Genomic DNA, 15,637 nt, shown 5'->3' with positions numbered 1-15,637 from the left:
CGCAGCCAGGAAGGGCTGCCCAACCCACAGCTTCTTGCAGACGGCCGCAAGGAGAAGGGCGATCCCAACATCTCAGGGATGCAGTCGGGAGTCACTGCTGTCTCTCAATGTGTTTAACAGCATTTCGAGAACAGCTCTGAATCCAGGTCCGTACCGAAGCGATGCTGAGGCAATTGTGGTGCTTGTCTTACGGCCTTTTTCCCCCTTCTTCCCACAACTCATGAATCTTTCTCTTTTTCAGATCTTTGGCTCCAGTTGGGCTCAGGGCTACAAAGTGCTTACAACTTCTACGTGGGAAGACCGTGATCCTGTGCCTTCTGGGGCAGCAATCTGCTCCACCTCAGCCCCAGCATGTTCCCACAGCCAAACCAGCGAACAAGGCTGGTGAAGGCAAGTTGGGCCTGAGGAAGAAGAGCCCATGGACATCATGGAGGGATACAGGACAGGCAGTCCTGGTTCTCACCTCAACCGTGGCAGAAGGCATTAGGAAGCACCAGTTTCCTGGCTGCACTAAGCTTCCTACATATCACCATCGGGTTCTCCTGATGCCCCTTTCACTCTAGCCAGAACAAGGCTGCAAACTTCAGCCACCTGGGGCACTGCTGAGCTCTGGGGTGGACTTCTCCCAGCAAGCAATGACCTGCTGTTGATAAGGAGGTGACAAAACTTAATCAGCAGCTGGAGCACAGTGAGGAGAACCAGAAACAAACCCAGTTTGATCCGGCTCTGCTTTTCTGTGTGGCCTTGCAAGAGTTACATAAAGGGTTACTCACCCCACAGGATCTACATCCTCCACCACAAAGCCAACAGAGGAGGCCTCTGACAGCAACTAAAAGGTCTCATTCAGCACTTTGCACTCTGAATTTCAGGTCACTTCTCTCCCCATCCTTTTGTTCCTTGGGAACTCCACAGAAAGTTGAAATCCAACACGGTTTGGATATCAAACGCAAATTGAGACACTAATTGCATAGGAAAGGTAGAGATTTCCAGACAGAGTCCAGGTGAAATCTCCCTGTTCAAAATGCTCTTTCCTTTGATGACAAACCCAGCTCTTAGGAGAAATGAGTTCAGCCCTAGGCTGAACACAGGGGTGGTGTCCCAATCCTGTCACTGGCACGAGGACCTGCTGGCCTCCCACCATTACAAGTTAGCAGTGCCACCAACGATGAGAGCAGCCAGAGCCAGAGCCCTCTCTCATCTCCCAGTGCGTGCAGCCACAAGCCCTCAGGGCTCGCGAGGGGAGCAGGCCCATCTGTTCCCATGCTAACCTATCTGGAGACTTGCTCCGCTTGCCCTTTTGGTGGCTGCTCTCCACGGCTCTGTCCATCCCAACAAGCGGCCGGCTTGCAGGGGGCATCCCATCCACCACGCCAGAGTAGTTGATCTCTTCATACAGAGGAGCTGACGGGATGGAGGGGGAAACAGAGCGAAGGCCGTTCAGAGCTTCCAGCAAGGAAATGGGCTCGTACCCTGGAGGGATGTTGTCAGAGCTCTGCGGGTGAGAAAGAGAGGGGCACGTTAAGAAACCCTCGCCAGGCTGGAAACTCCCTGAAAAGGAGAGACCCACCTGCAACCCAGCCCTGCACCTCCCGCCTTGCACATCCAGGCAGCCCATCACCACAGCCACCTCTCCATGGAGAGCCTCTGCCTCCTTCCTCTGCAACAGCCACCCGTTGCCATTCGCGCTGTAACGCTGATGCTCCAGGCAAGTTTCCAGAGCAGCACTCGAGAGACCGAGCCCCTCAGGGAGCTGGGCACCCTGCCTGTCAAACTCAGGAGCTCTCTGGAGAACCAGGCAAGGAGGGTTAAAAAGCAGGCTCCTAACAAAGCTGTTGTGAATTATGCTTTAATCTCCTGCACAAAGTTCCTCCAATGGCTTGGAGACGCTTCTAGGATAACAAGCACCCCGCTTCTGCCTCCAGCCCAGCGCGTGCAGCAGTTTCACAGCACTGCCAGAGGGTCTCCAAGGAGCTCAGTACGCGTGTGCCACAGGAGAGGCCTTCAGTGCTTACAGCCCTTCACTTCTCCCACAGACTGTTTCCTCAGCTGCTTAGGCAGGCTTTCCACCCAGCAGCCTTTGCAGAAAGACAGCAAAGGGACCACAGAACCACTGACCCCATAGGGAGGGGGCCAAAACCCTGCACTACCTCCCGTTCCTCCTGTAATTCACTTAGGCGCCAGTCCAACACTTCCAAGGCCATTAAACCAACACTCGTTTAACTCCAAAAATCCTCTGATCATAAGGCCAAAAAACTTAGAGGCAAATGGGATTTATGTTGCTGCTGCGTAGGCAATGGGCAGCTCAGCCCAGCCTGCTGCAAACGAAGAGGCAAGACTGCCGCAGCCCAGACTTAGATTAACGTAACCTGTCCCAGCAGCGCATCCCTAGGGAGGCTGTTCCACATTGTATCTAAATCTAAGGTGGTGGGACTGCGTGTTGCTGCTGGGCTTGGCCACGAAATCCTGTGGCTTCTTTGTGTCGGCTCTCACCATGGCATGGCTGCAGGTGAGCCTGCTCAGCAGCCTGTTCTGACCCAGCCATTAACTTGGGGGAGGGGGGGGGAGTTGAGTGCTGAACTGACTCACTTGTGCTCACAAGCACTACGTCTGACAGGGGAGGAGGAACGAACGAGTGGACGGCTGGGGCCAAGCATCAACCCACACTCCTCCAAGTAATGGCCTTGTGGCACTTAAGTGCTTGTGCTGAAGACCATAGCTGGGGCCTGCAAGATAACCAAGTCAGATGAACAAGGAATCAGTTCACAATTCCTGCCACCTGTAGGTGTCGGGTGCAAGAACTACCTCCACAGAGGCGGCAGCACGGAGAAGCTGTTTTGTGGACAGAAAAGTCAGGCTCACAGTTGGTACATTGTCTCCTGGCCGCAAAGACCGAGGCTCGAGGGTTCAAAGGCTGCTCGTTCCAGTTTGCTTTGGCAACAGCTCAGGTTCTGCGGCATGGCTCAAAGGCTGGAGAAGGATCTCTCAGCCACCAGCTAGAGCACTCATCATGCTGAAAGCTACTGAAGCTTTCAAACAGCCCTAGAGACACTAGAGACCCTGCTCTTTGCTGCGACACTTACCATTGCCCCATCCCTGGAGCCCACTGCTCCAGCAGTACTGCTAGCTGCTGGCTGAGGCTTGCAGAGAGCCACACCAAGCTTGCAGGGTCCCTGTTATCCTCAGCCTTAGCTTTTCTCCAGACCTGACAAGTGCAGTAAGCTATGTCCCTCCTCAGCCCAAGCATCCAGGCTGGCTGGAGCAAAAGGAAACTGCAGCCTCCTTAATACAGATGACAACTGTAACTGCAGGTGATGGACTACACCAAGGGGGTGCAAACAGACCCTTCCTGGCACATGTGCCTCCCTTGCCTTTTATCTTCCTTTCTTCTGGTCCCCCACATTGCCATTCATGCTGTCCCCTAAGCGCAGTTACAGTTAACACCCTCTCTTGCCAATTTGGCGAGTCCCCAACACACAAGCTCCATCTTTACTGTTCCTGTACAAGCAAAACAGCTTTGCAAACAGCGTTCCTGATGCAAGACAGACCTGGTCCAGCCTTGTCCATCATCTACCTCTACGTCCCAGCACAAGGGTGGAAACCACAGCGAGAAGTGCCCAAGCCAAATCGCCAACGGGATGTGACAAGCGTGGGAGAGCTTTGGGTGAGCCATGGGGACACCACATTACTCACAGTCCTACAAAGCTATGAAAATATCTTGGCCAGAAACAACATAGCAGCGAGGCTCAGCGCCAAGGGGCTCCGATATATGTCTGGGCCCGGCAGTCCTGACGAGGCAACATCAGACCGCTGCGGCGAGCTGTTTCCGTCTCGCCTATTCCTCCACACGCAAGCCGAGGAGGTTAGTGATCGTCCGTGCAGGCCGTGAGCGTCTCACCACTACGTGGAGACTACTTGGAGTGTTGCAGCCCGTGCAGGGGCATGTGTCAAACCCAGCGTGTTAGCAAGCCCTCACGTGTACAACACTTCTACGTGCTAGTGAGACTGCTGGCAAATAATTGCCATAGGAGCCAAATACAACTAAGTCCACTTACTGTTTCCCTTCTAGGTTTCCTGCTGGGCAGGGAGACAGTGTTCGCTTTAGTGGGCTTAAAGGGACACTGTCAAGAGAAAATCATGTTTTAAACAAAGGTTTTTTTGAGGTTAGTAACATGGAAAGACACACAGCATCTCCTTGCCTCGCTCTGGGAGATGGCACCTGCTTCCTCTTCGTACCACGCTCTGCTTGAAAACAACCCTTGGGGTCTCTCTCCTGCCCTGTGTCTTAGCCCCCGCTGGAGTAGCAGGGTTACAGGGCTGCAAAGGATGGGTGGATAAAAACAGGCTCTTTCTGGGATGACCCCTTTCTGCTCCCATCAAAGCCTGTAAGATGGTCCAGACGCAGCGCTCCCTCTCCTCGCCTGGATCTCGCGTGCCTTGCCAGAGCCGGCTGTGCCACAGTGCTGCCGGGCAGCGAGGTCCTGCCCGCAGCGCACTGGGGACACGTGGCTCAGCCCCGAGGCCGAGGGCGCTGCACTTGCCATCCCACGCTCTCTCAGCTGCTCACTGAGCCCCCGATCGCCCAGGAGGACCGGCACAAAGAGGCCTTTCTGCTGCCACACTGGGAACCCCAATGCCAAGGGCATTTCAGAGTGTGCTGCCATGCAAATTTGAATGCAAGTCAAACTGTAATCTGCCATCTGCCCAGCTCCCACCCTGCCAGGCCCAGAGTTTGCCACTTTCTACTGGGACAGGCCCTGAGAAACCTTCCCATATGAGGTTTCTGTGGAGTTGTTTTCTCCCACTGGAAGGAGGGTACTTGGCTAAAAACAGCCAAAATAATCATTCACGAAAGGAGAGGTCCCGGCGCTCTCTGAGGTCCCAGGGACGTGGGCCGATAGGCCAAGAGACTCATGAGCGCAACTCTCCTGTGCAGGCCGAGATCAGTGCTCAGGCCCCAGGCTTCCTGCGCGAGGTGGCAAATTACTTACAGAGTGCTCATCATGGTCAACAGTCTGTGCCAAGACAGGGCTGAACGACACCGGCGACAGAGCCCCGGGCTTTTTCCTCACAGCTCGGATCTGCAGCAGGGCGCGGAAGGCTAGGAGAGAAAAGCACGCAGGTGACTACACGGCCAAATGGGACGAAGTCATGCCACCTGGGTGCTGGAGCATCTTGGCCAGCGACTTGCCGTGGATGAGTCGGTGGGGTGAGTTCCCTGCCCTAATACAGTCATGTGGAGAGGACTTTCAGGCCTAGGGCTTACTCAATACATTAAGAGGAGCCACAAGCTTGGTCTCAGGCAGCACACTGCAAGCTACAGGATGGGGGGAGCGTCAGGTAAAACCACTCCAGGCCTTGGGTTCGTTCAGGCCCCTCCAGTCTCAGCTAGAGCTGGGCGTCCTCTCAGGATCGTGCCTCCATCAGCTGCTTGCTCTCTGGCCAGTACCACGCTGGTGAGAGCGTCTGCAGCAACTCCTAACCCAGCCAGGTTAACGACTAACCTCCTCTCTCCAGGAAAGCAATCCCCTGTCCTCCCACCAAAACAGCTCTGATCTCCACTCCCCGCCTGCAACCCTGTTCTCTATCTGCAGATATTTAATATCGTTACTTCCCTCTGTGCTAAAGACACACACAAACCAGCCAGACATTTGTTCTGATACAGCTGTAAGAACGTGCTGCTTGTATGTAAGGAAAAACCCGGGCATTTCTGTTTCTTAATGCACCCAGCTGGTTGCAAGATCAGCCTAGAGCCAGGGGAGAGAGGCACAGATCTGTTCTTGCTGCTTCTGCACTTCCCAGGAGCAGATTCCCAGGAAGCCTGATGTGGGGGCACTTTCCAAACAAATACGACTTACTCCACCGCAGCATACAGATGAGATAACGCCGCTCCTGTTTTCAGTTGTGCTACTTGTAGTCAAAGCTGTCTGCCACTTCCCCGATAAGATCTTGCTTTCAGTTATTGTATCTTTGCCAAATTTTGACTGTTTAGACTTAATTTCTCAGGCCAAACTCCTGCCTTAGGCTCTTTATTTTCCTAAAAAGCTTCAATAAGAAATATTCAAATACTTCGGAGCTCAAGCATAGGGTAAAATGTGTGATTTGTCCATTCCAACAAAAACGCAGGCATTTTCTTGAGAGACTCTGTGCTTTGGAGAAAAGACCTGAAACTCAACAAGCGTTGCCCGAGAGAGGTGCCCCGTAAGAAGGAGTATTTGTTTTTTCCCATGTCTTAGGAGCAGGGGAATGCAAGGGTTACACAGATCCTCATAACCTTCCCGGCAGGCAGACTTTCCCCTTGAAGAGGGAAGACGATGAGGGCTGTGCACTCAATGCCCACCCTGCTGGCCCCCAAACAGCAGAAAGGCAGAGGGACCAGACTGACCAACACGCAAAAGGGAAAGACAGGAGCTGGCAATGGCTTGCAAGGAATAAGGAAAGAGGGACTGGAGATAGGTGCGTCTAACGGACCCACAGAAGAGGTCTGAGGTTTCCATCGGTTTTGTTTTAAAGCACTGCTACGCCACACCTTCCTCTTCCATCAGAGCTGGTCCCGGGAGGCCGGATCACCATGCTCCTCGCAGTAGATAGAGAACTCAAAACCCACTGGCAAGGCATCCTCTTGCTCCAGACAGCGAGGGCCAAACGCAAGAGCTGTTTAGATGGCACTGCTCAGAGCACCTGCGCCCCAGATCCATCCTAGGGAGAGGGCAAACGGCCAGGGAAGCACAGGGCAGAAAGCCACTCTGCCATGCGCTCTTCCTGCCCTGTTTGAGGACAGTTATTTTAGGCACCAGGAGCCTCCAGACATCAGTCAGAGCAGTAGCACATTTGATGCTGAGCCTTGGGGTGGGGTATATAAAATACATGCTCACTCTCACAACCTGTACTGACTTAACAGGCGCCTGGGAGGAAGAAAGAAGCCCTTTTTTCCTGGGCACATACTCACGCAGCCTGCAGATGGGGCAGTTGTTGGCCTGGTAGCGCAGGGTGTCCGCACAGGAGTTGCACAGACAGAGGTGTCTGCAGGGCAGAATGAGGGTGTCGCGGAGGTCCGAGAGGCAAACCACACACTCATTGCTGTTGTCGCTGTTCTCGTCATCCGAAGGCTGCAACGAGAGGCAAGACTTTGGCATGCGAATAGGAAGGGCCATGCAGAACGGCCAGAGGACTCTGGAGCCTGAGATTTCCCACCCAAAGGTCTGCAGGAGAGTCAGCACCCTCTATTTGCAGCTCTCAGCAGGGGTTTCTCAAGGAGAGCACGCTCCAGCCTACACCACCCTGCTATGGATGCTCCTTCCTCCCGTGGCAGAGGGAGGCACTCCCAGTTTCTACAGCCCCTCTGAACCCACGATGGAGTGGGCAATTCTGCTACCACCCTGTCGTCACCCCGCTCTTGTGCGGGCACAAGCTTTGATGCAGTCACGGGAAAACCAGCCTGGGATGCTCACCCGATCACAGCTAACCTTGGCAAAAAGGTCAGTCTGAACCCATTCAATGGCATCACACTACTCTTCCCACCGCTCAGAGCCCCACAAATTGGATTAGAGCTACTCAGTGAGCTATTGCTGGGAGAAGAACTTGCTCATGAAGTTCAATAAAGGGAAGTGCCGAGTCTTGCACCTAAGGGGGAATAACCCCAGGCACCAGTACGGGCTAGGGCTGATGTGCTGAAAAGCTCTGCAGAGAAGGATCTGGGGGTCCTGGTGGACCCAATGGTATCCTGGGCTGCATTAGGAAGAGTGTTGCCAGCAGGTCACAGGAGGTGATCCTTCCTCTCTGCTCAGCCCTGGTGAGGTCGCACCAGGAGTGCTGTGCCCAGTTCTGGGCTCCTCAGTAGAAGACAGATACGAAGCTACTGGAGCGAGTCCAGCAAAGGACTACTAAAATGATTAAGGGACTGGAGCATCTCTCATATGAGGAAAAGCTGAGAGAGCTGGGACTGTTGAGGCTGGAAAAGAGAAAACTGAGAGGGAATCTTATCAATGTGTATAAATATCTGAAGTGAGGGTGAAAAGAGGACGGGGCCAGACTCTTTTCAGCGGTGCCCAGTGACAGGATGAGAAGCAGCAGGCACAAATTGACCCACAAGGCACTCCAGCTGAATCCAAGGAAAATTTTTTTCCTGTGAGGGTAACTGAGCACTGGAACAGGTTTCCCAAATAGGCTGTGTAGTCTCCTTCCTTGGAGATATTCAAAAACTGCCTGGAGAGGGTCCTGAGCAACCTACTGTAGGTGACTCTGCTGGAGCAGGGTGCTTGGACTAGATAATCTTTAAAGGTCCCTTTTAACCTCAACCATTCTGCGATTCTGGAAAACCCACCCTCCAACCAGGAGGACTCTTCACTGACATCAGGAATCCTTACAGTCCCACTGCCAATGCCACAAAAGTTATGCAGGAGCCCAGCAGTGGGCACCCTCCATCTCCATCTGTTCCCACCAGTTCTATTTCACAAGGTCCTTTCAGTGCCACAGGGGGAACTCATGCCATGCCAATGGCAACAGCGTAAACAGCAATATACAGCATCTGCTGCTGCCACGTCTGCACCCGGCCCACTAACCGTGCCAGTGAAAGGCTGCAAGCCTGCTTGCCCCATCACGTGCGCTCCTCATCTATTTTGGGAGGCAGGGAGGGCAGGCTTTTTGCTTTCCCATTCACATAGTTTACTAAGCATACTGGGAAGAACAAAAATGGCCCCGGGCCACTTGTCTGATGGGCTGCAATTAGGTGACTGCTGGATCAGAAGATTCATCACAAGACCCTGGAGGACCCAAAGAGAAGCCTTCAATCCTCTTAAGGGGATCTGGTGCAAGCTTTGAGAAGACTTCTCCTTCCTGTCCCTTCAGGTGCTACCTATTGATACAGGCACACAGAGATCACAGGGCTGCTTTGGGCAGGACACTGCACTGCTCGGAGACGAAGTGTGGTTTGTCTTGCTCTGTGACTGCTCCTCTGTTTGCAAATCACGCACTATATGTACAAGAGCAGTTTGATCCTGAGTCCAGCACTTGGTACACCGTGTCAAGCACTATGCAGCCCCACCAGCAACAAAGGGCAGCTCTAGATAAGACTAAAGCAGGCATGAGGCAGCCAGGCAATCTGCTTGAAGCCATGCAGCAAGCCAGGATTCAGCAGACGCTCCTGCCTAAAGATGGGCAGTGTTTCGAGTTAAGCCATTTTTCATGCGCACCCCTTGATGTTAGCAATGCTGTGCTCCCTCCTGCAGAGGAACATGGGCTGCTCTATGGATGCTGGCAAGCCTGGAGAGCTCAGCTCCTTGCAATGCTATGGGAACCTACAGTCCCCTGGTACAAAGCCCAGGAGAACGTGTAGGAAGCAGGAGCAAAGCACAGAGATCAGGCGTGATTGCCTTGACTGTGGAGAGGCAGTGAGATGGGCTGGGCACCAGAGGGAAGATTTCAGAGGCATTTGGGATGCAAGGCTCACTTACAATCAAGGGAGCAGGAGATACTCTCAGCTGTGCACACTGGGAGGCACCTAGACTGCACAGCAGTCCCAGGGCACCAAGAGCAGCAGCTGACACTAGCCCAGGACTGTCTCTACTAGCCCCAGAACACCTATGCGGCACTGATGTCCTTCTCTCCCTGACGTTGCGCTTAAAAGCGGAAGGTATTGGCTGGAAACCCACAGTTCAGGGAGTAGGAGCCTTCTGAGCACCTTTACCTTGGTCTCTTGGTTGTTTTTGTTCTCGATGCCGTAAATCTCCTGAAGCAGATAGCTCACCCGGTCAACCTAGGGAAGAAGACAACAAGTTAGAGTGCCAGCCGCTCTGGCATCGCCATTTCATGATTACGTCCCTCCTTGTATCAAAGTATGCACGTTACACCAAGGGCAGGTGGCTCCCATAGAGCTACGTGGCGGAGTTAACAGAAACAAACGTCGCAAAGGATGGCCAGGAGAACACATCCCTCTGCTCAAAAGCAGAGCCCATCCTGTCTGGTCTGAACAGGGAGCCCAACTGGCCACTTCAATTGCCTCACCTCAAGATCACCTCAAAAATAAGTACTCTTGCTTGTTTCAGAGATCAAGAAGAAACACATGCCCATAGCTCAAATGAGCCAGAGGCAATCAGCCTTCTACAGTCCCTTCCTTCTGCAAAGCATCACTTAACTTTAATCAGGCTGAATTTCCACCCATCTTTGTAACCTCAGGATAGGAGAGACTAGGCACAACCACCACCATTCCTGTGCCAACAGCTTGTTACTTACACGTTAATGGCTGTGCTACACTTCCCTATTCAATACTGAGGAGCATAACGCCAAACTAATGGGGCTAGGAAAACTATCTCCCAGACAAACAACTGTCCAAACCTCCCTTAACATGAGAAGCATCCAAGGGACAACGCTACACTAGCGCTGCGTCAGCTATTAACAAGACCTCCAGGCCCTTGGTGAAGTCTCTAAAATGGGGTCTCTGGTGGTGGAAAGCATTGCTGGGCAGAGATGGAAGCTGCTCACAGCCCGGACACTGACTGCACCCCTCCAAACCATATTTTTATGCAAACCTCAGTAGTTGCCTGCAAATTCCCTGGAGCAGCTGGATTAAAGCCTGGAGGCAAGAAAGGCTGCAGGTTCAGCTCCCAGTGGGGCAAATTCTTAGCTTCCTTTTTTGCACTAAGTGGTGTCTTCCATTGTCCCACAGCTTAGCTGGCAAGTGCAGCATGAGGCTCTCACAGCTGCAATGAGCAGCTCTACAGGGGTGCACAGAGCTATCGGTCCCCAAGATTTGCTGCTACATAGCAGCTTCCCCAGAAAAGGGGAGGCTTCTCCTCAAAAAAATCTTGGAACAGGTAAAATGGTGAAGGGGCTGCAAGGTACCACTCAAACTGACTCATCTCGTGATTAGGTCATCTGCAGCGCTTGTCCTTTTGACACCCTGCTGTGAAACCAAGCTACCGGGAACCCAGTGTTTCAACAGCTCATCAACTCCAGGAGTTCTGGCATTTCCATTTGTAAGTGGCCTCTCCCCTCTTCTGTCAAGCCAGGCGCTCAGAAGAGCAACAGCCATGCCATGGGATTTCAGTGCTGCGGGACATATCACACGCTGAGACAGGGGCAGAAGTTAGTTACATCCAGCCTGCTTGCCGGTTTAAAATGCTTAGAGTTGGGACACAGCAGCTTTAACAAACTCATTCCAGAGTCTCCTCATGTAAGGCAGCATGCAGCTTGCAGACAATCTGTTCTAGGCCCGCATTTCAAGGCGGTGAGGTCAGCAGTTAGACTGCTGAGCAAAACCCTCCGCAGGGTCTCACAAGCTGCCCAGGAAGTTTGGGAACAATTGTGTGGGAGCAGTGCTTTTAAAACCCAACATTTCAAAGAGCGCCTTGCTATGGCATCCTGACTCTGCAGAGGATCATGGTGTGTGGACAGTAAGCGCAGAAGTGGTCAGATCAGATCTCTGCAGAGTCTCGTGCTCCTTTTACTGCTTGCCTCTAAAAAACCCATGACAAGCTTGCGTTCCAATAAGAAATGGGTGAGCAGCGCAACACAGCTCTTGCTAGAAAGACCCACAGGTTTTAAAACAATAAGGGTAAACAAGATTGTACATAGTAGGGGATTGTACATAGTGCAGTCCTTCACCTTCATACTTCTCACCCATCCCGCACCATACCATTCATCAGCTGCTGCTTCTTGCTCACAAAGAGCTAAGAGATCGACGCACACAGAAGTTGTCTAGGAATCCTGGAGGGTTACAACGGCAAGGAGGGAAAGGCAAAAGGAAAGGGAGTGACGGAGATGTGTTTACAATGTTATACAGATGGTTTACTCCAGACATATACTCTGTACCGCTGGTCTATGCTTTTAGGGGGCAGGTGCTATGTTAGCGTCAGTGGTACCGCGTGTTCTAGCAGGAGCTTACTTCTGTTTCAAAAGCCACAAAAGAAAATTTCTAAGCCTTAACATTTACAAAAGCCAAAGGAAAAAAAAAAAAAAAAGAGAAAAGAAAAGAAAAACCCCACAACCAAACACTGAGTGGGAAGGTTACACACTCTGCCAGTAACGAAAGATGAGCACACATTGTTTCACTGTAGGAGTCAGCTAACCGTATCGTGGTAGGGTGGGAACCACCCTACAAAGCACTTCCAGCATGACAGTCCTCCACTTGGGAAGTCCAGAGTACTAAATGGAGAACCATACACGGATCATAGAGGTATGCACACTAACACTGATTCAAAGAGTTCACAGCCACGTAAGCACTGTCACATTAAACAAAAAAAAAAAAAAAGGCAAGAAAAACGAGTTACCTCTCGTCAGCTCACACATGCAACGTTTCTCTCTGATCAGAAGAAAAAGCGAAAAAGATACTACTGGCATCACAGCGCTCTGCTCCCTCGGGCAGCCTTCTCCAGTGCAGCACACCAGCTCTCTCTGCAGACCATGGCTCTTCTGGATGTTCCCATTCTGAATCCCTCGCACAATATCAGCTTTTTTGGAACAGTCTCTAGCTGTCTATATTAAAAATACTTGGGGGATCTAGACCTACCAGCTAGCCAGGAGATCATGCTGCAATATAGCCAAGTTCAGCACCGAGGAAGGGGGAGCCTAGGTAAAGCCGGAACACACAGGGCTCAGAACAGACATCAGGCTGGAGCAACAAGCAACTCGCCACGAGCACCAGGATAAAGCTCTGGCAGCAATGGCTGATTGCTTTCACAGGACACGAGCAGGACACGAAGGATGGGCTGTACTTCCCTACACAGCCCTGGTGAGGCAGACGGTGAATTACTGAATGCAGTTTTGATATTCATGATTACCTGATCCTGTTCAATGGCTCTTTTCTGAGCTGGGGATCAGAAGAAACACATCTTGGAGCCAGTGACTTATTCCCAAGTTCATCAAAAAGTGCCTAATCGAAGCATCTAACAACCTTCTTGGTCCTAAAAGGCTTTTTAATTCAGCTGAGAAAATCCTTACCATCAATCACTGGAAGCTGAAGTCAGACACATTTAAACCAGAAACACAGCACCCATGTAAGGGTGAAGGGATCAACCATCTAACGCACCCTGCAGCACGGGACAGGGAGAAAGGGACGCCGACATCTTTGCAGCCTCACTGGATGCCTTCCTAGGACAGGTGGTTGAGCACAATACACGTTCCAGGGTGAAATTCAGGAGCTAGACAAAACTATGGCAATACACAGCAAGCCAGTCAGATGGCCAGAAGGGCCTTCAAACTCAAAAGGTCAAGACTGAAGAATATGCTCTGGCAAATACCAACAATTCACCTTCCTAAAGGCCCACGAGAGGCTGATCCTTTTCCTCAGAGGAAGGTACACTCTCTGTGTACAGAAATACCAGAGCAGGAGGCCTGAGACATTTCTGTAGGAGTGGACTCGGAAAAGAAATCAACCACCACCCTATTCTTCCTGCTCGTCTTCCACAGTCATGCAACTTTGCTCTAAGTGGGCAGATGGAAAACCACAGCTCATCATCCAAAAGCCTTCACACTCCTCTCCCATCTGCCTTTTACCCCACACATCTCCGAGATCTCACTCTGCAACAGGCAAGCTGGGCAGCTCACACCTGAGCTGCAGCATAGCACCAGGGTGCAGGGACCCCGATTTGTGCAGGTGTAGCAAATCCAGGGGAAGTGAACCATGTGGCGCTCTCCTGTACGAAAATAAAATAAAATAAAATAATAATAATTCTAAACTCTCCAGAGCAAGAAGTTTGCCTGTCTGAGTATCAAATCTATAATTGCCCAGCTCCAATACAGACAGCTTAGGGGCCTTATCTGAAAGCAGTTTGCAAGATCTGTTCTAGAGATGGAAACCCATTTACAGTTGCTGCTTTGAAGTGGTCACCTTGTACCAGCACTAGGAAAGTGGCTGTCCATCCTAACACGGTCATCAGACAGGATAATACAGTGGATAAAAAAAGGCAGCCAATGCTCACAGTGCAAGGCGATTTTTAGACAACGAAGAGGAGCGCATCCATCAATTCATCTGTACTGGGAGCCAGAATTGGTGATGTGTAAAAAAACAGCACTGGAAAATAGAGAACAGTCCAGACAACGTGCTGCAGAGGTGCCTGATGGGGAGGAGGGAATCCAGCAAGCCAGATATGGAGTGATGCATGGAGGAGGGAGAGCCACAGAAAAGACCACGCATGGGTAACAGAAGAAGGTCACGAGCTTCAACGTGCATTGACTGGAGTGGAGAAATAGAGGGCGCAAAAATACTTTTCCACAGCACAAAGCACAACAGCTTGTCCATGATCACTCTTAGGTGACGATACAAATACAGCACATTCATGAAAAACAATGAAAAACAGGCCAGGGCATGCTATGCATACCACAGTGAGGATGGAGGCCGGTGCAGCAAGGACAGGAAGGGTCAAGCGTTCAATCTACAATGAAGTAATTGCAAGATGTGGGAAGAACGTAGACAAAGAGAGGGAGAACGCTCAGATGTGACAACGTGAGCTCCAGCAACGACAGCACGTCAGGACTACCACAAGGGAGAGATGCAGGAATGGTGGCAATACGCTAGTCAGGTACTGGAAGTCAAGGGGTGTCCCAGATCCACCTGACCAGATTAATCTTATGTTTTACTTTATCTCAGCATCTTTGCAATGTGACCTTTGCCAGATTTCCTTCCTCAAGCTGAAACTCTTGGTGATATTAGCAGCTTCCAGTTGCTCTGTATTTCTCTCTGCACAGGACTGGATGCAATTGCAATCTCGATAAGGCACTGCACAGCTTATGCTCACACACCGCACTGGGCTCAGCTAAAACAGGACTACAGATCCCTAATGTTCCCCTGCCTGCCAGTCTCCTTTCTCCCCTTCCCCTCCTAAGTGTGCACAATCTGACACATAAACAACAACTTCAATGCAAGACAGTGTCTGGGACTGCTTTCCCAAGTCCTAGGACACTTGCAGGGGACAGGCAAGTTAAGCTTAAAGGTCTCTTCAGTCCCTGCTTCCGGGGGTTGCTCCCACATCTACCAGTACATGGACTAAAGACCTCTCCACGCAGATCTCCTGGGACTGCTCCAAAGTTACCATCAGCACGAAAAGGAAGTTTGTGCTGGGAGAAGGCATGTATAAGGTCCCCTGCTTTCTTACATGCAGGTGGAAAGCTAGCAGTTTTCACTTTCCAGGTAGCAGATGGGTAGCCAAACCGGCCTGCAAAGGTATCTCTCCACAGCACAAAGCACAGAACCTGAAGAGGCCAGGCAGTATCAATGAGCAGACGTGCTTCACATTTTTTAATGCATGCAACACTTAGGCTCACTTATACAAGCCTCCCTTACTTGCACCTATACAGACATGGAAACATCATGTCTAAGGTCTCTGCCACTTTTGTTTTCAAGCAACAGATGCTAGCAAGCAGGGGAGACTGGACCTGCACACCGCACTTCCCTCCCAGAGGGGCACAGAGAGGCCTGCACCATTGCTCTGCCAGTACCACGCTGTCATAAGTGTGCCCCCCACATGTGGCTGTACTACATCCACCCCAACATTAAGCAGCAGCTCACAGCCTTTGCTTGCATTATCTGAGCAAACTAGGGGAGATCTCAGGCTCCTGGCGAACTAACCTCAAAGCTTCCTACTGGATACAGTGAGGCACCTGTGGGACAGCAACAACGTCTTTTATCAAGCTGTAGAGAAGGAAC

General features: G+C 51.5%; 1 protein-coding gene across 6 annotated transcripts in view; it reads right to left on the bottom strand.

Moving 5' to 3' along the window:
• MGRN1 (mahogunin ring finger 1) overlaps positions 1–15,637 on the bottom strand; it is a 61,608-nt gene that overhangs the window by 4,564 nt on the left and 41,407 nt on the right. For 3 of the 6 annotated variants that reach the window (XR_011134645.1, XM_068908123.1, XM_068908121.1), the window contains exons 9-13: positions 9,683–9,751; positions 6,947–7,106; positions 4,989–5,098; positions 4,053–4,118; positions 1,269–1,492 (exon numbers count right to left, since the gene is read on the bottom strand). Coding sequence is in view for 4 of the 6 variants with exons in the window: in XM_068908123.1 (XP_068764224.1) it covers positions 1,269–1,492; positions 4,053–4,118; positions 4,989–5,098; positions 6,947–7,106; positions 9,683–9,751 (629 nt within the window). In the remaining 2 variants the exon portion in view is untranslated. The remainder of the gene's footprint in view (positions 1–1,268; positions 1,493–4,052; positions 4,119–4,988; positions 5,099–6,946; positions 7,107–9,682; positions 9,752–15,637) is intronic. The other 3 variants (XR_011134646.1, XM_068908122.1, XM_068908124.1) reach the window with 1 other exon arrangement.

The sequence above is a fragment of the Struthio camelus genome, chromosome 15 (genome assembly GCF_040807025.1).
Source record: "Struthio camelus isolate bStrCam1 chromosome 15, bStrCam1.hap1, whole genome shotgun sequence".
In the NCBI taxonomy this organism is placed as follows: Eukaryota; Metazoa; Chordata; class Aves; order Struthioniformes; family Struthionidae; genus Struthio; species Struthio camelus.
The sequence above is the reverse complement of the archived record's forward strand: the minus strand, read 5'-3'. Positions and strand labels throughout refer to the sequence as shown.